The 22,763-nt window shown below is 37.8% G+C and overlaps 1 protein-coding gene across 3 annotated transcripts in view; it reads left to right on the top strand.

The window, feature by feature from the left end:
• Positions 1–22,763, top strand: part of TSHZ2 (teashirt zinc finger homeobox 2) — a 222,980-nt gene that overhangs the window by 118,635 nt on the left and 81,582 nt on the right. For 2 of the 3 annotated variants that reach the window (XM_071760118.1, XM_071760119.1), the window contains exon 2: positions 14,289–17,367. In XM_071760118.1, the coding sequence (XP_071616219.1) occupies positions 14,289–17,359 (3,071 nt within the window). In that variant the 3' untranslated portion in view covers positions 17,360–17,367. The remainder of the gene's footprint in view (positions 1–14,288; positions 17,368–22,763) is intronic. The other variant, XM_071760120.1, reaches the window with a different exon arrangement.

The following is a 22,763-nucleotide window of genomic DNA, read 5'->3' as shown; positions in this document are numbered from 1 at the left end:
CAGGTAGTGGTGAAACCATTTTGTGGCTGTTGGTACTGATTGGGGACTCTGAACCGTGTTATCAAAGGACTATGAGGAAGATGAATTTTATATGAGGGGTTGTCTCTCAGTCACACAAGGACAAACAAATATGGAAATAATATGGAAAATAATCTCTTCCTTCTTTGTCAACTAATCATAGAAAAGAAAGTGAAGTAGAAATACATTGTTTAATTTCCAAAGTAATGGACAGCATTTTACTTTTCGTAAAATGGTGTGAAAAATATTAATTTTAAAAATTCTTTAATAGAATTAGATTGCATTCTCATAGGATTGGCTGGCCTCAGATCTGTGCTTCAGAGTCCCTGCCTACATATTCTCAAAGTTATCAGGTAAAAGAAAAGGAAGGATCTTCTGAAGAAATGCTCAGGTCATACTGAATGCCACCAGTGAGTGCAGGTGTGTCATTTGCCAGGAGTGTGAGGGCCTTTAGGTAACTGCTGCAGAAAAGACTTTTTAAAAAAAAAACAAAAACAACTGCTTTTTATGACGTAATGATAGACACTACCATGATGTAGACAATTTCACTGCTATTGGCAGCAAAAACTGAACATATAGACATATATATATATATATACCCACCAGACAAAAAGAAACATTAGCACAAGGAAGAGGTTCTGTAGAGAATGAGCCAAGAAAAATAAAAAGTTGAGCCAAATCTTCTGCCTTAACCCATTTGCTTCAGAAGAACCACACCAGTAAGAAATTTAGCCTTTTGTTCATGGAAAATTTAATATGCCATTAACATCTGAAAAATTATTAGAAATTAAACCCAAGACAGCAAAGCACACTCTAAGTTAGAGTCAGGCTTATCTCATCAGTGCATGAAGCCTGATAGACTTCAAGGGCTGATTGGAATGAGTTAATCCTGTATGTTATCACTTTGAAAAATTTGTTTTTCTATGTCATATGGGTTTGCTACTTCTGAGGTGTCATAGCTCTGCTAGGCAGTGGCCATGGTGACACCTGACAGCATGTGGCTGTTGACAGCTCCAGCTGGGGCCTCCAGAATGGGGTCTTTGGGGGACTTTTCTCTTTGAGCTCTGCAGAAGGGCTGTTGATGTGGAGCTCTCTTTCCTTGTCTGGGAGCAATAATGTTGCCACTGGGTTATGCTTATGGACTAAAGACATTGGACAGTAAGTGAGTTGCCAAGAGATGGAGCTTGTTTAAATTTTTCTGAGACAGCAGCAAAGTTGTCCAGTTTTGCTGGTTTTTCCAGTGAGTGTTTAAAGACTCTTGTTTACGAGGGGCAGAGCATCAAACATAGTGAATTCTTAAATAATGAGATAAAAGCAGTTTCAGCCTTCCTGAATCTTCTTGTTTTAAACATGTGTGTCTCTTCTGGTGCAACAGATTCCCAACCAGTAGAAGGGAACAGGCTGCACCAAAGGAGCAATGAACTGGCAGCATGATACACGCTGAAAAATTCAAAAATTCAAATCAGGCTAATCAAATTCCAGCTGTGCATTAGTGGATACATACAGCAATTAGCCATATAGACAATGCAAATTGGTAGTCAGTCGAGACAGTCCTTCTGCAGGCACTACCTAGGTGTATCATGTGCTTTGCTGTCATTTACATTTTAGCATAGATTGATAAATGCATTAGAAATATTTCTCAGTTGTTTTCCTGATAGAAAAAGAACAAGCCAGAAAAGCTTTAAAAGGGAAGTATTGTTTGTAGTTGAACCTAGTGGATAAACTAAAAGTGTTTAGACAATCTATAATGAAGTGTTGTTGGCCTCTGGTCTGTAATAAGTGCTTCAGTTTTATATCTCCAAATCAACTTCACCCATAAAATCTCAAAGGACTTTCCCTACTTAGCAAATCAACTAGGATTCCATGTCCACATCCAGTGTATCCTCGTGTATGATCAAAAAAGCTGTACAGATCTAATCTTATACAACTCCCACTGATGCAAACAAAACCAAACAAAACAAAACGATTGAAGTTTTACTCTCACATTATTGGTATTTAGTCCAATATCTGGGTTAGATAAGGTGCACAAGATTTTTTGTCAGGAGTAATTGGATTATTGATGGCAAAAGGATTTTACTGATGTGAAGTCCAATCCTCCATAAAATTATTTGGTGGATTTCTGTTCAAGTAGTCAAGTTAATGTGTGTGTCATTCCATTTACCTAACAGTTCTTGTTTAACATTTTTCCATTTTTACTGTCATTGTGCACTCACCAGTCTTCTATATGATTTCAGTCATTGCTTCAGGGGCCTTAATCAAAATAGAACTGCAGATCCTGTAACAATCTTACAATATAGACACAAGTTGAACATGGATGTAAATGTAATGTACAAAATCTCTTGTAATACTTTCTTTTCTAAATGCTCCCTTCATTCCTTTCTACCACAACATTTTAAAAGTAGGCTGGTTTTTCCTATAGTTTCATTCTGAATGCTCTGATAATAATTCTGCCCTGTTCATCCTGCTCATTCCCAGAAAAATTTTGAGGGAAAACCTTATACATTCATTCACCTATAGTCATAAAGGTTAGAGCTCTGTCCACATTTAAAGAAACCCTCCTGGACTGATCACTTCTCTGCACTTGTTTCATTTGATTTATCTTCTGTTGCTCCTAGTTTCACTGATCACTTTCTTATTACTTTTACACTTCCATCCATTTTGGTTTTGTACTCCTTTTCAAGTGATTTCTTATACCGCCCCTGCCACCTGCTCCCACCTGATGAATTGTCTGCTCAAATTGTTGATCTTGACCTGGCATGGTCTCTTCCACAGAAAATAAATGATGCCACACAGACATGTAATGATGCCTTAATAAACATCCCAGGTACGTTTGCTCCTCTGCAGAAGTGCAGAACTTGAAAAGTGGTGTCCCAGTTGCATGCTGATGCCTGGGAGGCAGTGAAGTGGAAGAGGCAGGAACTGAAAAAAAGTGAAGTTTTGCTTTTTGTGTGCATTCAATCACACTTGAAAATTCCCTGAACCTTTTTTCTAAGCTCTTGCCTGCACTTAAACTTGTGATTACCGGAAACATCAATATAAATATATTCTAATTCTGTAAAAATCTTCATTACTGCTTTTTTTTTTTTTTCCTTAACGGGTTTTAAAATATTTGGGTTCGACTGCAGCAACAATTCTTTTTTCAGAAAGTCAGTATTATGAGTCATTTGGTAGAGGTCAGATGCCCTCTGTTGCTTTTCCTTCCAAGTATCAGTGAGGCCCCAGAAAAAAATGCAGGGAAGTTTTTTTTTAAAATGTTGCAGAGCTGGATTGTAGAGACTATTAATCCACTCTTAATCAGGATTTTAGAGTCTGGATTTTTGATCCACTAAACTGTTTTGTACATTCCTGCAGGTCTTAAATCCAGTTATGATGGATACATGTCTAGATAGATAGATAGATAGATAGATAGATATAACAGAGTTTTTTCTACCCAGTGGCATCTCACTTCAGTAGTGGTTACATCATGGTACCTGTGCTCAGGAAGTCGTTTGGTCAGTAAGTGACCTTTCTGATTATTGGATTTTTTAACTATAATTCTTAATTGTTATTTCTCACTGAGATTCAGGAAAAGCTGATCCTTTACAGCTGCAGCCTCCTGTTGTTGTTGCCTGTTTTCTTTTTGCTTTGTCCCAAATGATAAATTTCTGTTATCACTTAGGACAGCACAGGAATGCAGCACTGAGGCTGTGGTGATTATTATCTGTAAATGATCTGTGTACTGGCCCTGGATCTGAGCCCTTCCTTGGGTCATTTGAGACACAATGTAAAAGAACACAGATTAATACTTGTGTTTTAATAATTTTTCTCTTTTTTCCTATGAAATTTCTGTTATTTAAAAAAATCTTGATAGATATTTGGAAACTATATTTATTTTCCATATCAGATAAAAGCTTTTCCTTTTGGCACAGACGGATTTGTTTTGCACAAGTTTCTTGCAGAATGGAACCAACATTACTAATTCTACTACTGATTATTTTTAGTATTCTTACAGTTATTAGGGCTTCACATCTGCAAGGAAATTTTAGGGCAGTATCCCAGATTCTGTAGAAGGAGAAAGGAAAGCACTGGATGGTATCAAAACTGGGAGTTTTCTGGGGCAGCAAGACTTCTGTTCATTGGTGGTGAAAGATTTTTGTAGGACAGTATTGGGGGCAGCACATTAATAAAACTACAGTGATGATAATAATAATAATAATAATAATGATGCAGTATATTTGTCTGATCTATTAAGGGAGTGGTAAAATATGATTCCCCCAAGACTTCAGGTAAGAATGATTGCAAGTTCATGATACCAAAGCCAGCACCAACACACCTGCCACCACACCTCTCACAGGGGGAGCATTCAGGCAGGACTTTAAAATAAGTTATTCCCATCTTTGAAACAGATTTCAAAGGATCACAGATTGTTCACAGTTCTGCAGCCTTCTCACCCTTGGCTGCAATGAGAAGTGATAAGCAGGATGAGGCCTTCTGTGTGCCTCCTTCCTTGGGCAGAAAATGCCCAAAGATTATGTAGGTGGATGCATACATATTATAAATATTAAATACACTCTTGAATGTGTTGTTTAGGTATTGCTTGTTCTGACAGCAAGGTAAGGAGTAAAAAGGAAACTTGGGGATCAGAATTAGTGGGTGATCTCACTCTGAGCTGGACTGTGTCAGTGCCAGCAGGAGGAAAACCTTCTCTAATTCAATTTGGTTACCTACAGACTCTGTTCTTTTCCACAGCATGGATTGAATTTTGGCTGCTGCATGTGACTCAGGAATGGTTGTTGTGCATGTACAGACTGTATGTTTGAAGGAGATGTTTTGACCTTTCTCATCTCTGACTGGCGTTGCAAAGATGGAGTGATGTAGAACACAGATTTTGTGACAGAGTAATAATAAGAAAGAATCTGCCTGCCAGTTGCTCATTACTGGATCTCTTTTAAATGCCAGAACCTTCTATGTTTGCCTTCAAACAACACTGAGCACCTAAATCACCATAGTAAACAGATATAGAAAGAGACAGAAAGGTGAAAAGTGTACTCATAATCTCTTGCTTTTCCTCCTAAACATGTTTGATAGCAATATTGTTTCTTAAAAACAATATGACCTCATTTGTAAAGCAATATTCATGCTAAACTAGTCAGCTGGTAAATATACCCAGCACTGTGCATTATGATGAAGCTAAACCAGAATTCCAATTATTTTCTGGACACATTTAAAATTATAATACTTTACTGGGTTAGTGTTATAGTTCATCCAAATTACTCACAAAGTATCATATCAATCTCTTGCAACTGTGTACTGCTTACATATCTGAGAAGTTACTCCAAGTAAGATGCTGTCTGGGGTAGTGACCTTCATGCTGGCTTAGTGCTTTGATGGTTATGTGGCTCTAAATGCAGGGATGTCTAATGGTCAAAAGTCAACATTTGTTGGCCATAATATTTGTCACAAAAGAAACAGACTATTCATTTGGACCAATATTTGGAACAGTATGTTCCTGAAAGGAAAATAAAGAGGGAAGTAAAACACTTGATGATTTGTGTACTCTTCATTAGTGTCCCTTTTATGCTGAGATCCCCAGCAAGTGAAAATTCATGCTTCAGAATTACATGCAGGTTTTTTTATTGCATGGAATGAAGGATCAAAACAAAGCATGAAGATGAGGAAGATATATTGCATTATACTCCCACTTACTTATGTACCTCACCTAAAGAGATGTTAAGATGTTAAATAAAGTTGCAGCCATGGTTTAACCAGCTATGAGGAACCAGCGTGGATTTATGAGTGTTAGTGGCAAGTATGACTTGAAGCAGATCTCAGAGCTTCCATATGGCTGTGTATCTGATGAGAAAATCAAAAAGCCTGCTGTTCTTTAGAAAAATGTTATAATTGTGTGTTATAATAGTAGTGTACTTTTAAAGTCATATTAAGAATTTTTTTTAATGGATTGTAATACTAGGTTCTAGGTTCTAGGTTCTAGTCAACAAGTTATTTTGAGGACCTTACATTTTTTTGCAGCATCTTCAGCTGCAAATGAAATCTGTGCTTTAATAAATACCCATAAGAGGTGATGTTGGCTTCAGCCCTACCCACCACTGGATCATGCAGCTGAGTACTCAAGTAGCTCTTAATTTCCAGTGCCCCATGCAGGCACAGTGCACTTGCCATTGTGCTCTGTGTATAAGCAGCTTCATTTTGCAGTTCAGCAGGCTGGGATTTTGAAGAGAAAACATCTGTTCCTTGAAGTTATCCATAAAAATATCTGAGCTTTGAACTGACCCTGTGTGACTTAGTCACATTACAAAATTCAGGCTGCTATTGTTTACATATCAATAATTGATAATAAAGTTATTGTGGCAATGAAGCATCATCGTGCCAGAGCCTCTCTGTATAGCAGACAAGCTATACCTATTCTTACCCAAATGGGAAAAATAACATACTCGTGAACTTGCTTGAATTGAGGCTTAAATACTTCTGCAAGAGACTGGGTACTCCATTCTATTTAGCAAAGCTGATCTGTTTTGAATTGAAAAGGCCAAGAAATGAACAGCTTTGTAAAAATAATAATCAAACTATTTGTCTCTCACTTTATGCTATTCAATGGACTGAACAAGCATCAGTCATTAACAGAAATAGTAATTTCCCATAGTAGCAGACCATACCTAAACACTCAAAACCAACTGTGTGAAGGGCTGGTACTTCAAGTTTTTTGCACATTGAACATAGTAATGAAAAGGAATGTGATTATATGGATCTATTTTTAGAAAAAAACATTGCGCTTTCATGCACAGAATTCTTCACTCTGATCAAGAGCCTTTCGGGGGAAGTGTTGATTTTTCACTGGTTTCTTGCATCTAATTTGTCCAGCTTCAAGTTTAACCCATGAACATGTAAAGCCAGGGCCCAGCTCTTTTTGAGGGGAATGTGTTGTGAAGAAATGCTGTCCATGAGATAAGCCATGGATTCAATATAAATGAGTCAGAGATTATTATTTTTTTGGATAAAAAGGCAGTGTCCATAAACATAATCCTCATCTTCTTTCTATTTATAATTGTATTTAATATAAATGTACTTCATTACTGGAGAGCAGTCTTCATGGCCATACAATAGCAAACAAATTCTTCAGAAGCATCTTTAATTATTCATTTGACTGTACTATATTTTATGCTACTTTTCATAAATGTTAATCTTTATTATTGCCCTACCAGGGAAAAAAATAGAAAGAAGGAAAGAAATACCTGTTATTAAATGACCTATCAGGCTGACATGGATAAATGTTGGTAGCTATTTAATTGTTTCCCATCTGCAGTTTTATATAGTTTCTATCAAACTGAAGGGTAATTTTTTTAGTAGCTGCTTATTTTAAATGTACAAAACCCTTGTGTGTAATTCCATTAGCTGCCCTACAGCATTGCAATCTACAGTTTCCCTGAGGCTGTTGTGAAATATTGATGAAATCCTTGCTTTTGTGGCTTCCTCTGATACACTAAACATTTGTCTGATGTTAGTTGAACTTGAATGGATCTGTTCAGAGTTATATCAGTAGTGACTTCAAAGGCTGTAAGGCTGTTACAGTTTTTTTTTACAAACTGAAGTTTCAAAGCCTTACCATGTGGTACTTTAAAAAAACAAAGTTCATATCAAATGAACCAAAGTGCTAGCAATACACTAGTAAGACTCATTACAATTTCAATTTATATAGATAATATATATTTTTGTGATTCTGATTGGTAGCTCATGGCATTTAAAGAAATTTAGATTGGTATTTAGAGGAACCTAGGATAATGAAAGAGGGAAAACATAATTTGAAACTTGGATTTTAAACGAGATAATCTATAAATTTACAAATCCATTCTGCTGTTTTCCACAGCAATAAATAGGACAGGAGAAAATAGAGTGAAGGCAAAGAGGCAAAGTTTTATCACACTTATGTTTTAATGAGTAAAGTGATTAATACTGGTACCATTAAAATAACTAATGAGGAAAACATATTTGCTGCTACTGTACTCCTTTAATTGCTCAGGACCAAACTGCATTTTGGAAAGCACCTTTTGTTTCTGTACTAGGAATTAAATGGGACATGTATTAACCTGACACCTGTCTGAAACTTCACCCCTGGAGGACAAAGTGAGGACTTGGCTGTGAGGGGCAGGCAGGTGGGGTGGGGGGCAAAGGGCTGTGCAGGTCGAGTTCTTTGCATTCAAATAATGCAGTGATTCATGGCTTTCATTAGAAGCATATTTGCTGAAAATACAATCTGGAGAACATCAAACACCTTCAGCTGGTTGAAACAATGGAATTGTGAGTTCCGGGGCTTTGTATGAAATAACAAACAGCAATGTTTTGACCAAAGGCAAATTATTCACTTACACCATAAGCCCTCATGTAAGGAACTTGAACTGTTGGCTCTGAGCACAGTTAAATCAATTTCTGCAGCAGCTAGCACCTGGCAATTTACCTCTTCACACCGACTGAATCCAGAGCAAGGCAAATATGACTGAAGTTGTTCTGTTGTTTGGTTGGTTGGCTGGTTTTTTGCAGTGCAATAACTGACTTTTTAAACACCACCCTTAAAGCAAATTATTCAAGAAACTCGATAGTAATTCTGTCCTTGCTATTGACTCTCAGCTCAGCAGAGTACATCAGCTCTCCTCCCTTTTTTGGTCTTCCTTTTGTTTGTTTTTTCTCCCAGTTTTATTATTGGTTTTGCTTCAAGTTTATGGGTTGCTCACAAGCTATTTCCCTGCACATATGCTTCCAGCCAGAGATCATTTTCATTTCACTCGTGACTGTGTAGGATGCAATGTATGAAAGACATAATCTGTTCTCCTTTGTGCTGCTAAAAGTCCCACTGAAACAAGTGGGTATTTTGCCTTCTTAACCAGTAGGAAATTGGACATTTAATAGAAAACTTTATAATACAAGTCTAATTAGAGTACATCAAAATGAAAGCCCAAAATTGCCTCATTTCAGCATCATATATAAATAATGGTTATGGCACAATGGAATTGCCTTTGCATGTTAAAATTCAGTTATGGAAGAAGCCACTGCAAGTTTCCTTGCTCTGAAGCTGCAGTGGCTTGCAAGCTCGTCTTGCAAGAGGCTGCTTCTATCCTCCAGCAGTGGATGATAGTGGATGTTTCTTTTCCTACTCTGCTATAGGCAGAAATTCATACCTTAGTATCTGCTGCTGTAACAATTTGAAAAAGAAAGGTTTAGACAAAAGACAAAGGAACATTGGCAAAAATCTCCCCTTTGAGATGACACAAAATTGCATCAGTAGTGTGACGATTGAAACTTCCTTCCTGAGCCACTGCAAAATTAATTTGGATGTGGTGGTAAATAATAAAAGCATCAAAAAGTGCAAATATCTTCCCATTACCCAAAATAATTACCTGGCACCCCAGAAAAGGGGCAACTGAGCATATTCAGCCTTTTCTGAGGTTTTGGGAACATCTAAAGCCTCCTTTGGGAAGCCTACCCTTTAAGAATAAACCTCATGCTACCAGGACATTTACAGCAGATGACGGAGATGCTCTTTTGTCTCCAACACCCATGACTCAGAGCCAGACACTCTCTGCTCCCTCTGTGGTGAGAATGGGAACCTTTCCCTGGGTTTTCTTTCCATCTGGTGGAACTTAATAGGAAGTTATTTCTCTGGTACAGAAATTTTAACATAGTTTAAAAAGCTCTGAAATTATATAATGCACCCTTGTTTGTACAGATTTCGTGTTTCTCCATTCTTTCCAGAGTCTTGCGTTAGTTTTAGTCCAATTAAATTCCAAAAAGTCTTTGATATAGAAGTTATGCAGCAAAGTTGTTTTTTTTTTCCCTCAGATGCTGACTTATCTCTCCAGTTGATTTTCAAACTGGGATGGATCCAAAGCTAGGAACTTGTACAAAGAGCCAGGCTAAGATTTGTCTTTGGGTAGCTAACGTGGTTAGACATTTTTGAGTAACATAATGAGAAGTGGTCATTATCCATTATCTGCATAAAATATTTCAGAGAAAGAAACAGCTTCTGCCAAACACAAAAATATGTTTGAGCTGAAGCCAGACAAGAAGGAAACAAGATCACCTTATAGCACTATGAGATTGCTCTGCTAATGATGTTATTTCAAGTAAAACTGGAAAATATATATATATATGAAGAAGTGCAGATGGTGCATGGATTTTACATGCATTAACAGTGTTGTTCTGGACAATGATTCACTGTCCATTTTCTTGCCATAAAATAAGTTTTCCAGTCTCAGAAAGAAACATGTTCATATGTATTTTAAGAAATGTTTCTCTGTGTGGAAAAAAGAGCAAATTTGAGTGAAAATAGCATCCACTGGTAGAAAGTTAAGAGTCAGAATAAACACTTTTTATTTAAAAAAAAAAAAAAAAAGTCTATTCACACAATTCAAGGTCAGAAGTGATGTGGAACGTGCTGCAAATTACGGTCAGGAGTGCAAAGGTCTGGAAGTCTCCACTGGATTCACTGGGAGCCTGGCTCAGTGCTACCGAGAGTGGGGGTGAGGATTCAAGGTGGATGTGGATGGGTTTAGACCTATAAGTTTAAAGAAGGGTTTTTGCGGGTGCATTAACTGGATCTGCATTCTTCTAGGTACTCTGTAGAAATATTCTAGAAATATCTAAGAAAATGTCATCTTTTGAAGAATCAGTTGTTTATTGCAACGCTTGTCCTAGTGTAGCAAATTTCTTAAGTTACTGTGAATCCAATCACAAAGGCACAGAGGGAAATTTTTAAAAAGTTAAAACATTTTGGAACTGTGTTTATGATTATTATTCATACGATAATATTATCCTTACTGATGTCATGATTTTGAAATATGCTAGCTTGGGATCAATCAGCATTAAAACCAAATATTGTATTTCCACATAGGAAGCTAGAAATTGCTTCTAATCAATGCTCTGAGGCTCCTGGGTTTTGTCCAGTCTTCAAGATAGTGAATTTTAAGTCCCATACTTCTTGAGGACTGCACATTGTCCCTCTTACATTTCTGCCTGGACCTGTTTCATTTTGGTGGGAAAAAATCCAGTCTGGGAAAAGGAGGAAGTATGCATCTGATTACCAAGTCTGGATTTCTTTAATTATTTTTTTTTCCTGTAAGACAGCTATATATGAGCATCTCAGAGGTTTGGAATGTCAGAATAAACCTTGGGGAGAACTGGTGGAAAGAGAACAGGTCACTCAACAATTTAATATATGGACATCAGTATGACGTCCAAAATTTATGCTACTTATTACAGACACTTCATTTAAAGCATGTGGGTTTACAGGCTGAAGACACCCTCTACTTATAAAATAAATAATGCAAAGTCCACTTAAATTAATGTAATTTTTGTTAAATAGCTACATCCATTCATATCAAATTTCACGTCCAGTGGAATTTTACTGAAAATCACTGTTGGAAGGACACAGGCATTTCTGGTACCTTAGGTTGTCTACACAGATGTCTCTACTATCCTTAAAATGCCCACAGCAATTTAAATCATTTAAATGAACAGAAATGGCTTTGCAAGTAGGAGACCAAAATGTGTTTTCAAAGCTGCTGAGAACCCTTAACCATTAAAATGGACCAGACTGATTGTTTTATGGAATTTTGTTGGTGCTTCTTAATAAGTTACTTTTAGCACTTAAGATTGTGTCTGTATCTCATACAGGCACAAAAAAAAAAAAAAAAAAAAAAAAAAAAAAAAGATTTCTCAGCACGAGTTACTCTTTTGTAAAGGTTATAGTAAACATGTCAATGCCTAATTAAGCAGAAAATTTTATCTTCACTGTGGGGGATGTGCAGCTGTCTGGTACTTCTGTTTCTCCTAGTAAATCCTTTTAGATGGACAAAGGATATTGTGAGGAAGAAACTACCATATGTATCTGCCAAAGGAAAAAAAAATCACCTTCTGGTGAAAACCAGGTTAATAACATTCAAAGAACTGGGGCTGACATGGAGAATCAAATTTCCACCAGACCCCAAACTTTGTGAATGCTCTTTGCTGTCTGTTTTGTCTGATTCCTTCAATGGATTCCCTCCTTATTTTTGTTTTGCTCTGTGTAAGATGCCTGGCACTGTGATAGAGCCTGGCACGGGGCCAGCACCGCTACCTACGCTGTGCAGTGTCTCTAACACCGCGAGAACCACGCCAGTCCCGCTCCTCAGTTCCTGCTGCTTGGGTAACAAGGTTACTGCTCCTGACGTGGAGGAGCTTTTACCACCTCCATGTCCCTGCCTTCTCCTTGTCCCCCTGAAGAACACATGAGCTCAGAAAGGGATACGCAGAAAGCATTGTCTGAATACTAGAGAAGAAGTTTAGGGAGAAGAAAAAGTATTTTTTTCTTAGTGTTGTCTTTGCTGCCTGTCTCAGTCATCTGTAGTGAGGCTACTAATATTTGCTGTACCCCAACACATTACTAAAGGGCTTATGTTAAAAATATTTAGCACTTCATATTAAATATTTAGCTTCTTTGCTGAAAGCATCAGATGAGGAGCACAGTATTCCTACTAATATGTGATTAATATATAATCATGATAAAATTGTGTCCAGGTCATCTGCTTATAGCCACTGCTGTAATCTTTTCCTCTCGTTGTGAAGTTGCTTGGCATTGCTCTTGGTGTAAGCCAAGCCCAGCCCTGAGCTGGTGTGATCTGTGCAGGTCCAAGGAAGGGTGTTGGAAGGAGAAGCATGGCATAGTGTCCTCAGCCTATCCACAACGATGCCTCCTCTATGTCCCTGCCTTCTCCTTGTCCCCCTGAAAAACACATGAGCTCAGAAAGGGATACACAGAACCTGAAAAAACTGAAAGGCTTTGACTGTGTGTTAATCAAAATGCTTCTCACCTTTTCTGCCTCTACCTTGGATTTGCTAAAAGAGTATCTTTTTTTGCAAGAGTACCAAATTCAAGGGAACAAAATGAGCCAGGTTCTCAAAAAGCCATAAAATGGCTTTTCTCAGAAGATGGGAAGGAGTTAGAATTCAAACAAGTAACACTTCTGGGCTCATTCACCTTGCATTTCCTGAGTTTTTTGGGTTGCTTAACAATAACTACTGTGTTATTTTGGGGGTTTGGTTTGTGGGTTTTTTTCTGTTTTTTGTTTTGTTCTTTTGTTTGTTTTGTGGTTTTTTTGTTTTGGTTTTTTTTTTCCATCCTTGCCTGACACAGAAATCTAGATCTTAAGCAAACCCAACAAAGTACAACTAGAGACTGCAGTGCAGTCACTAGGGTTAGCACTGTGTTTGCACTTACCTGGAAGAGCTCATCACATATCTCCTATGAAGAGCTGTGCTTCTGAAATCAACATTTAATTCTGATGAGTGGCTGTCAATAACAATGAATTGTTTCCATGTCCACTTGCATTGTGCACAACAGCTTTGCAGGGTCTATTGAAAAAATTGCATGGGGGTTTTGTGAAAACATGTCTGAGCCATTTGTCCTGCTCCATCCCTTTTCATGGGGGCCTGGGGTTGAGTTGTGTATTTATCCAATTGCTGCAATGAGCTCAGTTCACCCTTAAAAGCCCTTTTCCCGGATTCTTCAGTCTGGTTTTAACCAGGTTCACTCCTATAACTTAGGCACAATTACTTTCCTGTTTTACTGTTAACTTTGGTCTTTCTCTGTCATATCCTAATACTCTTCTATAACTTCCAAGGGTCCTTGCCCTGAAATTTCTGGATTTATTTTACTGAAGCACAATTTGCTTTTATGGTACACAATACATTACTTCTATAAACAAAAGAATTCCACTTTTGCCTATTAATGCTTTCAGATGTATTTTGACATATAAATTATTTGTGTACATTGTAGTGCATTTTTAGGTGATCAAATGGTAAAAGGTTACTGTACCTAGGTGATGCTATGAACCAGGAAGATTACAACAGTTATTTTCTTCTGTTCCTTGCCAGTTCTACCCTTTATTTTACTAAGGCTAAAATAATTTTATAGAATCGAAGCCATTAATATAAACTTTAAATTTGTACATATGAATTTTCCAACCATCCCATTAGAGAACATTTAGAATTATACTCCCATGACAGTCAGATTATTAAATCACAGTCTGTGGCAGTTATAAAGAATTATGTTCATCTGCCAATAAAATGCATCAGCCTTCAGAAAAAGAGACATCAATTGGCTTTTTTCACTTCCAGAACAAACATGCAATAAAGTTGTAGATTACAGTGAAGTCCAGTCAAGAAATCACAAAGTATAACTGGAGAGCTTGAACTGTAGTATTGTCCCTTACCAAGTTATTTCATATATTGACATTACATTTCAGGTTATGTCCAAGAGGAAGATTTAAAGGAAGAGGAAGATATAAAGGAGGAAGAAGAAGATGAGGACGACAACAACTCAACTGCTCAGCTCCAGGGCAGCAATGACACTGGCACGGATGAGGAACACGAAGTGGGTCCTGAGCAGAAAGGGAACTTTAGTTACCAGAATTCCCCCGTCAGCCATATATCTAACCAGGATGCAGAAAATGAATCACTGCTGAGTGATGGTAGTGACCATGTGGCAGATATTAAAAGCATTTGCTCTCGAGAGCCCCAGGACCCAAAACCCAGCACCCATCCCAAAGCCCAGAACGAAGCACATGATTGCATGGATAAAATGACAGCAGTCTATGCCAACATACTGTCAGACTCTTACTGGACAGGCTTAGGGCTGGGTTTCAAGTTGTCCAACTCTGAAAAGAGGAGTTGCGACAATAGAAACGGAGGGAACAAAGCTGATTTTGATTGGCACCAAGATGCACTGTCAAAAAGCTTACAGCAGAATTTACCTTCCAGACCTGTCTCCAAACCCAACCTGTTTAGCTCGGTCCAGCTCTACAGGCAGAGCAGCAAAATGTGTGGGACCGTGTTCACGGGTGCCAGCCGGTTCCGGTGCCGGCAGTGCAGCGCTGCCTATGACACCTTAGTGGAATTAACGGTTCACATGAATGAGACAGGTCACTACCAAGATGACAACCATAAAAAGGACAAGCACAGACCTACCAGCTACTCAAAGCCCCGAAAAAGGGCTTTCCAGGACATGGACAAGGAAGATGCACAAAAAGTTCTGAAATGTATGTTCTGTGGTGACTCTTTTGATTCCCTTCAAGATCTGAGTGTTCATATGATCAAAACAAAGCATTACCAAAAAGTGCCTTTGAAGGAGCCGGTACCAACCATTTCTTCAAAAATGGTCACTCCAGCAAAGAAACGTGTGTTTGATGTTAACAGGCCTTGTTCCCCCGATTCCACGACCGGGTCTTTCTCAGATACTTTTTCTCCTCAAAAGAACACGAACCTGCAGTTATCTTCTAACAACCGCTACGGCTACCAGAACGGCGCCAGCTACACATGGCAGTTTGAGGCCTGCAAATCCCAGATTTTGAAGTGTATGGAATGTGGAAGTTCCCATGATACCCTGCAGCAGCTCACGACCCACATGATGGTCACTGGTCATTTTTTGAAAGTCACAAGTTCAGCTTCAAAGAAAGGAAAGCAACTTGTTCTGGATCCTTTAGCTGTGGAAAAGATGCAATCACTGTCTGAAGCACCAGCCAATGACAGCCCAGTTTCCAAATCAACCAGTAAATCATCTGCAGAATGCACAGCTCCCACCTCTGAAGTAAAAAAGGAGAGTAAAAAAGATAAAGCTGATGATGCAGCCAAAGATGAAAAAACAGTAAAAACTGAAGAGTATGAAGACACTCTTCAGAAGCCGTTGGATCCCACAATGAAATACCAGTACCTCAGAGAAGAAGATTTAGAAGATGGTTCAAAGGGTGGTGGGGACATTTTAAAATCCTTGGAGAACACTGTCACAACAGCCATCAATAAAGCTCAAAATGGAGCACCCAGCTGGAGTGCATATCCCAGCATCCATGCAGCTTATCAGCTCTCAGAAGGAGCTAAGCCATCTTTGCCTGTGGGTTCCCAAGTACTGCAAATCAGGCCAACGATCACCAATAAGCTGAGGCCAATAGCTCCAAAGTGGAAGGTCATGCCTCTGGTCCCTATCTCAGCAAATGTGGCCCAATGCACTCAAGTGAAGAAGGAAAGTGATGACAAGGAGGAGGTACAAAAGGACTATGCTAAAGAGGGCATCCAAGCTGAGCCTGCCTCACTCAGCCAGAGTGAGAAAGAACCTCTCCTAAAATCTGAAGCCTCTGTGGAGCCAAAAAAGACAGAACCATGTCCCTTGAAAGAAGAAGACAAAATTAAAGAGGACAGTGGAAAAGAAAAAACAGTCCTCAAGGAACAACCAGCAGCTTCTCTTAGTAATGGCTGTGCTGCTGCCAACCACTCATCTGAACTGCCCTGTGTCAACCCTCTCAGTGCACTGCAGTCAGTACTGAATAATCACTTGGGCAAAGCCACTGAGCCTTTACGGCCTCAATCCAACTCCAGCCCCAGCTCTAGCACAATTTCTATGTTCCACAAGCCTAACCTAAATATCATGGAGAAACCAGTTTTATCTCCTGCTCCAACCCCACCAAAGCCTGCAAGTGTATCCAGGCACTATTTGTTTGAAAACAATGATCAGCCTATTGACCTGACCAAATCCAAAGGCAAGAAGGCTGAGTCAGCTCAAGCACAATCTTGTACTTCTCCACCTCAAAAACATGCTCTGTCTGACATCGCTGACATGGTCAAAGTTCTTCCCAAAGCTACCACACCAAAACCTGCTGCATCTTCAAGGATTCCATCTATGAAATTGGAAATAGATGTCCGACGCTTTGAAGATGTCTCGACAGAAGTCTCCACTCTGCATAAAAGGAAGGGCCGACAGTCAAACTGGAACCCTCAGCATCTTCTCATCTTGCAAGCCCAGTTTGCTTCCAGCCTCTTCCAGACATCTGAAGGTAAATATTTACTATCAGATCTAGGCCCACAGGAGCGAATGCAGATTTCAAAATTTACTGGACTGTCAATGACCACCATCAGCCACTGGTTGGCAAATGTCAAGTATCAACTTAGGAAAACTGGAGGAACAAAGTTTTTGAAAAACATGGACAAAGGACATCCAGTCTTTTATTGCAGCGACTGTGCATCTCAGTTTCGAACCCCATCTACTTACATTACCCACTTAGAATCTCATCTAGGTTTCCAAATGAAAGACATGAACAGGCTGGCTGTGGAGCAGCAAACCAAGGTAGAGCAAGAAATCTCCAGAGTTTCAGTTCAAAGATCTCCTGAAACAATAGCTGGAGAAGAGGACACAGACTCTAAGTTCAAATGTAAGTTGTGCTGTCGGACATTTGCGAGCAAACATGCAGTAAAACTTCATCTAAGCAAAACACACAGCAAGTCACCAGAACACCATTCACAATTTGTAGCAGAAGTGGATGAAGAATAACTCTTAAGGTATGCATGCTCTATAGTGAGTTTTAATTTCATTATTTTAAGGAGGCCTCGTAAGACATTCGTACTTTCTTCAATGTAGGAAAACAGTATAAGATCCATAATGTACTCCTGCTTCATAAATCTAATTGCATGTACTTCTCCATTTTATGTTTGCAAAAAAGAGAGCTTGGTAAGCACCTAACCATGCTGCCCCATACAGAAATGTTGTTTATTAATATTTTCAATATAGCTGTTTTGCCACTTCTCACTCTTTATTTTTGTTTCTAAGAATTAATCACTTCATGTCCTCTGCATTTCAATGTGGAATGTAACAACTAAATGCTACTCTTTGTGAATGGAAAAAGCAGAAAAAAAGCAGTGAAAACTGAAAGATTATTACCTTAACACACTGATGTGTGTTAACACATCAGTAAATCTGATTCTGATGGATGAAAAGAAGACTATTCAAGTGTCAAATTAGCAAAATCTTAATTATTCCAAGGCTCTCATAATCTCAAACACAACCTCAAGAATCTACAAATAAACTTTCTATCTAGAAGTTAGGTTATTCTTTTGTTGATATTTGGATATTCAGTTTTGTAAAGTATTTTAATATTTTACACTTACTGAAACAGTTACTGTTGTGAAGTGGCCTTTTTTGTCACATCATTTTAACCATCACTCTTTCTTTAAGCTTTAAGATGACTGATTATATTTCATGTTGGTGGGAGTGCTAGTCAATCCATAAACATCATTGACTTCAGTGCAAGCTTTTGTATAACCTGGGTGTGTGGGGGGTAATGCTTAATTGAGAAAGCAGCTAGATTTTTTACAAGTTTAATATTTCAACAAGGTGTTAGTAGGATACTTCTACATTAGTGTTGCTATTTTTTGCTGACAGATACACCAACCGAAGCACTGCCACAATCAATGTTTATAACATGTACTGTAATATTCAGATGACACCATTTTTTGCATTTTTAATTTTACTTGATGCACAAACTTGAATATTCTTGTTTTAAATAAATTTGCGGAACATCAACTAAAAGTCCAAACAGAAGTTTTTTGTTCTAACGGGTTGATTCCTACGGAGGCTGTGTCAGTCACTCCCAACAATCTCCCTAGCAGACTCAGGCTCTGCTTCTGTTCACTGAATAATCATGTGCAGATTCAGATTTTCTCCAACATGTTCATTACTTGCATAACATTCGGAAAATGAATTTGTCAGACAGTCAAAATTAAAGATGTGTTGTGAGTTGTCACTTACGCCACCTGCTATTGTGGCTATTCTCTGGCTAATTGAGGGTGCAGGCACTTTGAGGATGAATACCCGGTTGTGTGAAGATTTCACATTTGTTTGCTGCAAATATTCATGAAGCTTTAAAAAACACTTTCTGTGTGCAGAGCCAGCGCAAGGACTGTGAATCACTTAAGCTCCATTAAAAAGGCTACTTTTGAATAATTTAAACCACTAATCAAAGGGTTACTTTGGGATGGGTAATAGAAGCTATTACTATGGAGTATAACGTCAGTATTCAAGTGCAATAAGATTTAAGTTTTGCATACATCTTGTACATGCTGCCTGGATTTATCCTTTCTGCATATTTTAGCCAGCAAACTCAAAAGGAGTTTGTTTGCTAAATTGGGCCCAATACCCTTGAATTTCTATTTGGCATTTGTAACCCAACATTAGAATTCAACAAATAAATGTTCCGTGTTTATCTGACCATTCAAAATCAACAAACCTGACAAAATATCAGAAAGCCTACAAGATATTGCTTAGGCAAAATATACCATACTTTGTTTCCTTTCCCACCAGTTAATGAGTATTAAGAATCTGCCATTCATAGATTTCACACAAGAGTTACAAGAGCAAACCAGTAATTTGGGTACTATCAAACAAAAGCTATCTGCCAGATCTATTAATGTAACAGTTACTTTGGCACATTCATGGCTTAATACATGACAAATATTTCAGATTTGGTCTGAAAAGCACCTTGTTATTACTAAAAGGCAAACCAAACACCCACCTTTATAAACATGTTACTGGTTCTGAGTCTTTGGGAAACAAGTACAAAGAAAAAAACAAACTCCAAGGGAATAAAAAGAAAAGGTGGTTTCTTCATTGTAATAACTGCACAGACACATCCCGGGTATTATTTGGGTTTATGTAGCTGCATAAATAAGACACTGTCCTGTCTGCCTTTGGATACCAAGAAATTGCTGTCCTCTTAATATTCATCCATTTCTAATTTATATCAAGATGCAGGTTGTATCTACCTTTGAAAAAAATATATTTAAATTGCAATGACAGAGTGATAGCACTGTTATCTGGAACTATAATTTTAGTTGGTATGCATGATAGCACAAATTGTATGAAATGATGGGGTATTTTGGATAGCTTTGTAAAGATTTTATTACAGTTTTGGAGCCACAAGCCTACGAAAGTTCTGACTGTGTTAGAAGTTTATTCATAGGGTTTCTTCCTGAGATCTGCAAGGAGACTAAATCAAATAACAGGGATTTTCAGAGTTTACTTATTCTTACCATGTAATTTTTAAGATTCAGTATATATTTGAATAATAACATAGAAAGAGCACAGTATTTAGAAACAAGAAATACAAAGCATGCTGAGATTCTTAAAATGTGCACACGTTTGCATTTACTTCCAGGCAATATTGTAGGGAAATAGAAATAAAAATACAGAAAACATAGGGAAATAAATGGAAATAAAATAATGGGGAGAGTACTTGAGGCATAAACACATAAAATACTTTGTATATATCAATGAAATTTGATATTAAAGTTTATATAGTTTAAAATGTTAGTGGTCATTAAAAATATAAATTAATAATCTGGGATAGTACAGCAGTAAAATATGTACTGGATTTGGATTTATTTTTAAGACCTCTGTGATGCTGTTTATAAGAAATTTGCCATAAGTTCTTCTTAAATATAAAGATGTATATATCTGTTTTATAGTCATCTTTGGTGTTTTCTGGGGTTCTTCTAAGTGATATGCATTGAGTAATATAATGTAAAATTATGTCTAAAGTACAACTGCCTGAAGGCTCTGTTCTCTTTCATTTAACCTGCTTCAAATTTGTTTTTCTTGCTATCCTTCAAAGAAAACTCATGAGCATTAAGGAACATGGCTTTAATTAGAAGTAATTTGTATGTTGACTTATATCTTTGGAGCACATTTGTTCATTTTTCCAACTAAATCAGAATTTTTTTGTTGTTCTGAAAAAAAAAGCAAAGACAGAATTATCTTTCTTACTTTGAAGTCAGGTGAGATTGGCTATGAACTTGTCAGGAACCAAAGCTTTCTGTGGTCTCATTACAACTTTTTGTAGGAATAAGTCTCTATAAAGTCAAATTTACCAAGTTGCTTAGGGAGATTTCTTGATTTCTTTTTCAAAAGACCCTGATAAGTAAACAGGCAGCTACCTGAGATGAACTAATTTGAAAATAAGGCTGCAGCAACACACACAAAAAAAAAATGAGTCATAATGATAAACAGTTTTTCTCTCTGTTTCCTCCTTTGTCTTTTTTTAACCATCAAGTTTAAAGCTTCTACAGTGCTTTTTTTTCTACTTTATAGGAGACAACTGACATTCTGTGGTAAATGGAAGAAAGAGCAGAGCAGAACTGAAAATCCTCTAATGCACTGACACTAACTTGCCCTCTATTGTTGAAAATGAGCAGGCAATCATGATTGTTCATCAAATGGCTCCTAATGCAGTTAAAGCATTCAGCTATAATTTCTCCTTGCATTTATAATTACTGTCATAGACTGCACACCTCAGTGAGCAGATTAAAGCTATAAACTATTTAGCCGTAGCTTTAAGATGAGGAACTTGATTTGTCTGGCAGCAGTTATTTGTTAGAGAGCTTGACACTTCACATAAAAATGACTCAACTTGATGAAGAACAATGCAGTTTAAGCAATGCAGTGATTTTAAATCAGTCATTATACCACGCCCTGTAAAAATTGCAAAGCAATTTGTTAAATGATATATAGGACACGTAGATAACTGTATGTGTTAAGTATACACAAATAGAAGATTTTTTTCTTCTGTGGAGTTTATTTTCTCATCCTTCTCAGACAGTAGAAACTGCTTGGAACATCATGTTCCACTGCTAGCTAATACTGGTGTTACATGAGCAAGGACACTTGCATGAATTAGTAGTCCAAAACTATATTTTAGAGAATTTTGCTTGCTCTTCATCTTTCATTTCTTCACAGCAGCAAACATTATGAGCTGAGAGATCCTTTAGGAGGATCAAACATGCTGGGAAGTAAATGCCTGCAGTTGCATCCACCAGAATTTTGTAAGCAGCATTTACAAAAAAAAAAAAACCACCAAAAACTGACAATTCTTCTCACCATGTCATCAGCCAGAAAGAAAAAGGTTCTTGCAATGAAAGCCTGGATTATTCAGTTCCAATGGGCCTTTTCTGACAACATCTTGTTGGAATATGATGACTTCTCTATGGTAAAAAATTTCTGTGGGAGAGCTCTATTTTAAAATAGACTTCTGTTGGAATAAACTGGGTAAAATTGGTGAGCTCCATGAAGAAGAGGAGACAGGAGAAGAGGAGAGGAATAGCTTGGTCTTGCTGCTGTGCTGAAGGAGTGATGCAGAGCTCATCCTCCACAAGGGAACACCTCCACCTCATCACTCCTCCCTCAAAATTGTACTTGTTCTGATGAAGCCTCAGTCCCCCTAGTTCTTTGAAATTCATTACTCTTTCCCCAAACTGGTGGACCAGGATATTTTTAATGTAACATTTTTAAATCTTCAAAGTTTTCCTGGATAGCATTTTTTCAGCCTTGCAATAGTCCTTGTAAAATCTAGAATAGTGTGTTCTTGGCTTCCCTGAGAGCAGGGTCAGGCCAGATGATGCATCAGAATGTGTCAGCACAGATACTTTGGTGCAGATTTACTTGCTTTTTATGAATACAACAGGTTGCTATTAGGATCAGGATTATTTAACATTGTACTGGAGCATCCAGCCCACTAGGTCAACCCAGATTGTATCAAGGCTCTGTATAAGCATACTGTATCTGACAGCTTTTGCCCCCAAAAGGCAGGAATTCTTCTCCTCACAAAGAAACAGCAACTTTTAAGTATTTTGACCAGATTTTATCTGACCTTGAATAGCACCTACTTCTTCAAGCATTCAGTATTCATAAGGATATCAAAATCTTGCCTTCTCCTTGCTGTGTCTGATATTATTAAATGCTACAGCCTTCATAATGTGTAGCAGAACATTTTTACCCTGTGAGATTTCAAAGGAAGGGTATTTGAGTCTTATTTATACATTTTACACCTCAGCAATCAAATTGCAAAGATCAATAACAAAAGGAAAAGACATGAGCTGTATCCAGCCCTTGAAAGCACCTTTCAATA

Source organism: Heliangelus exortis, chromosome 16, assembly GCF_036169615.1.
Source record: "Heliangelus exortis chromosome 16, bHelExo1.hap1, whole genome shotgun sequence".
Taxonomy (NCBI): domain Eukaryota; kingdom Metazoa; phylum Chordata; class Aves; order Apodiformes; family Trochilidae; genus Heliangelus; species Heliangelus exortis.
Note: the sequence above shows the minus strand (reverse complement) of the source record. Positions and strands in the feature narration are given on the sequence as shown.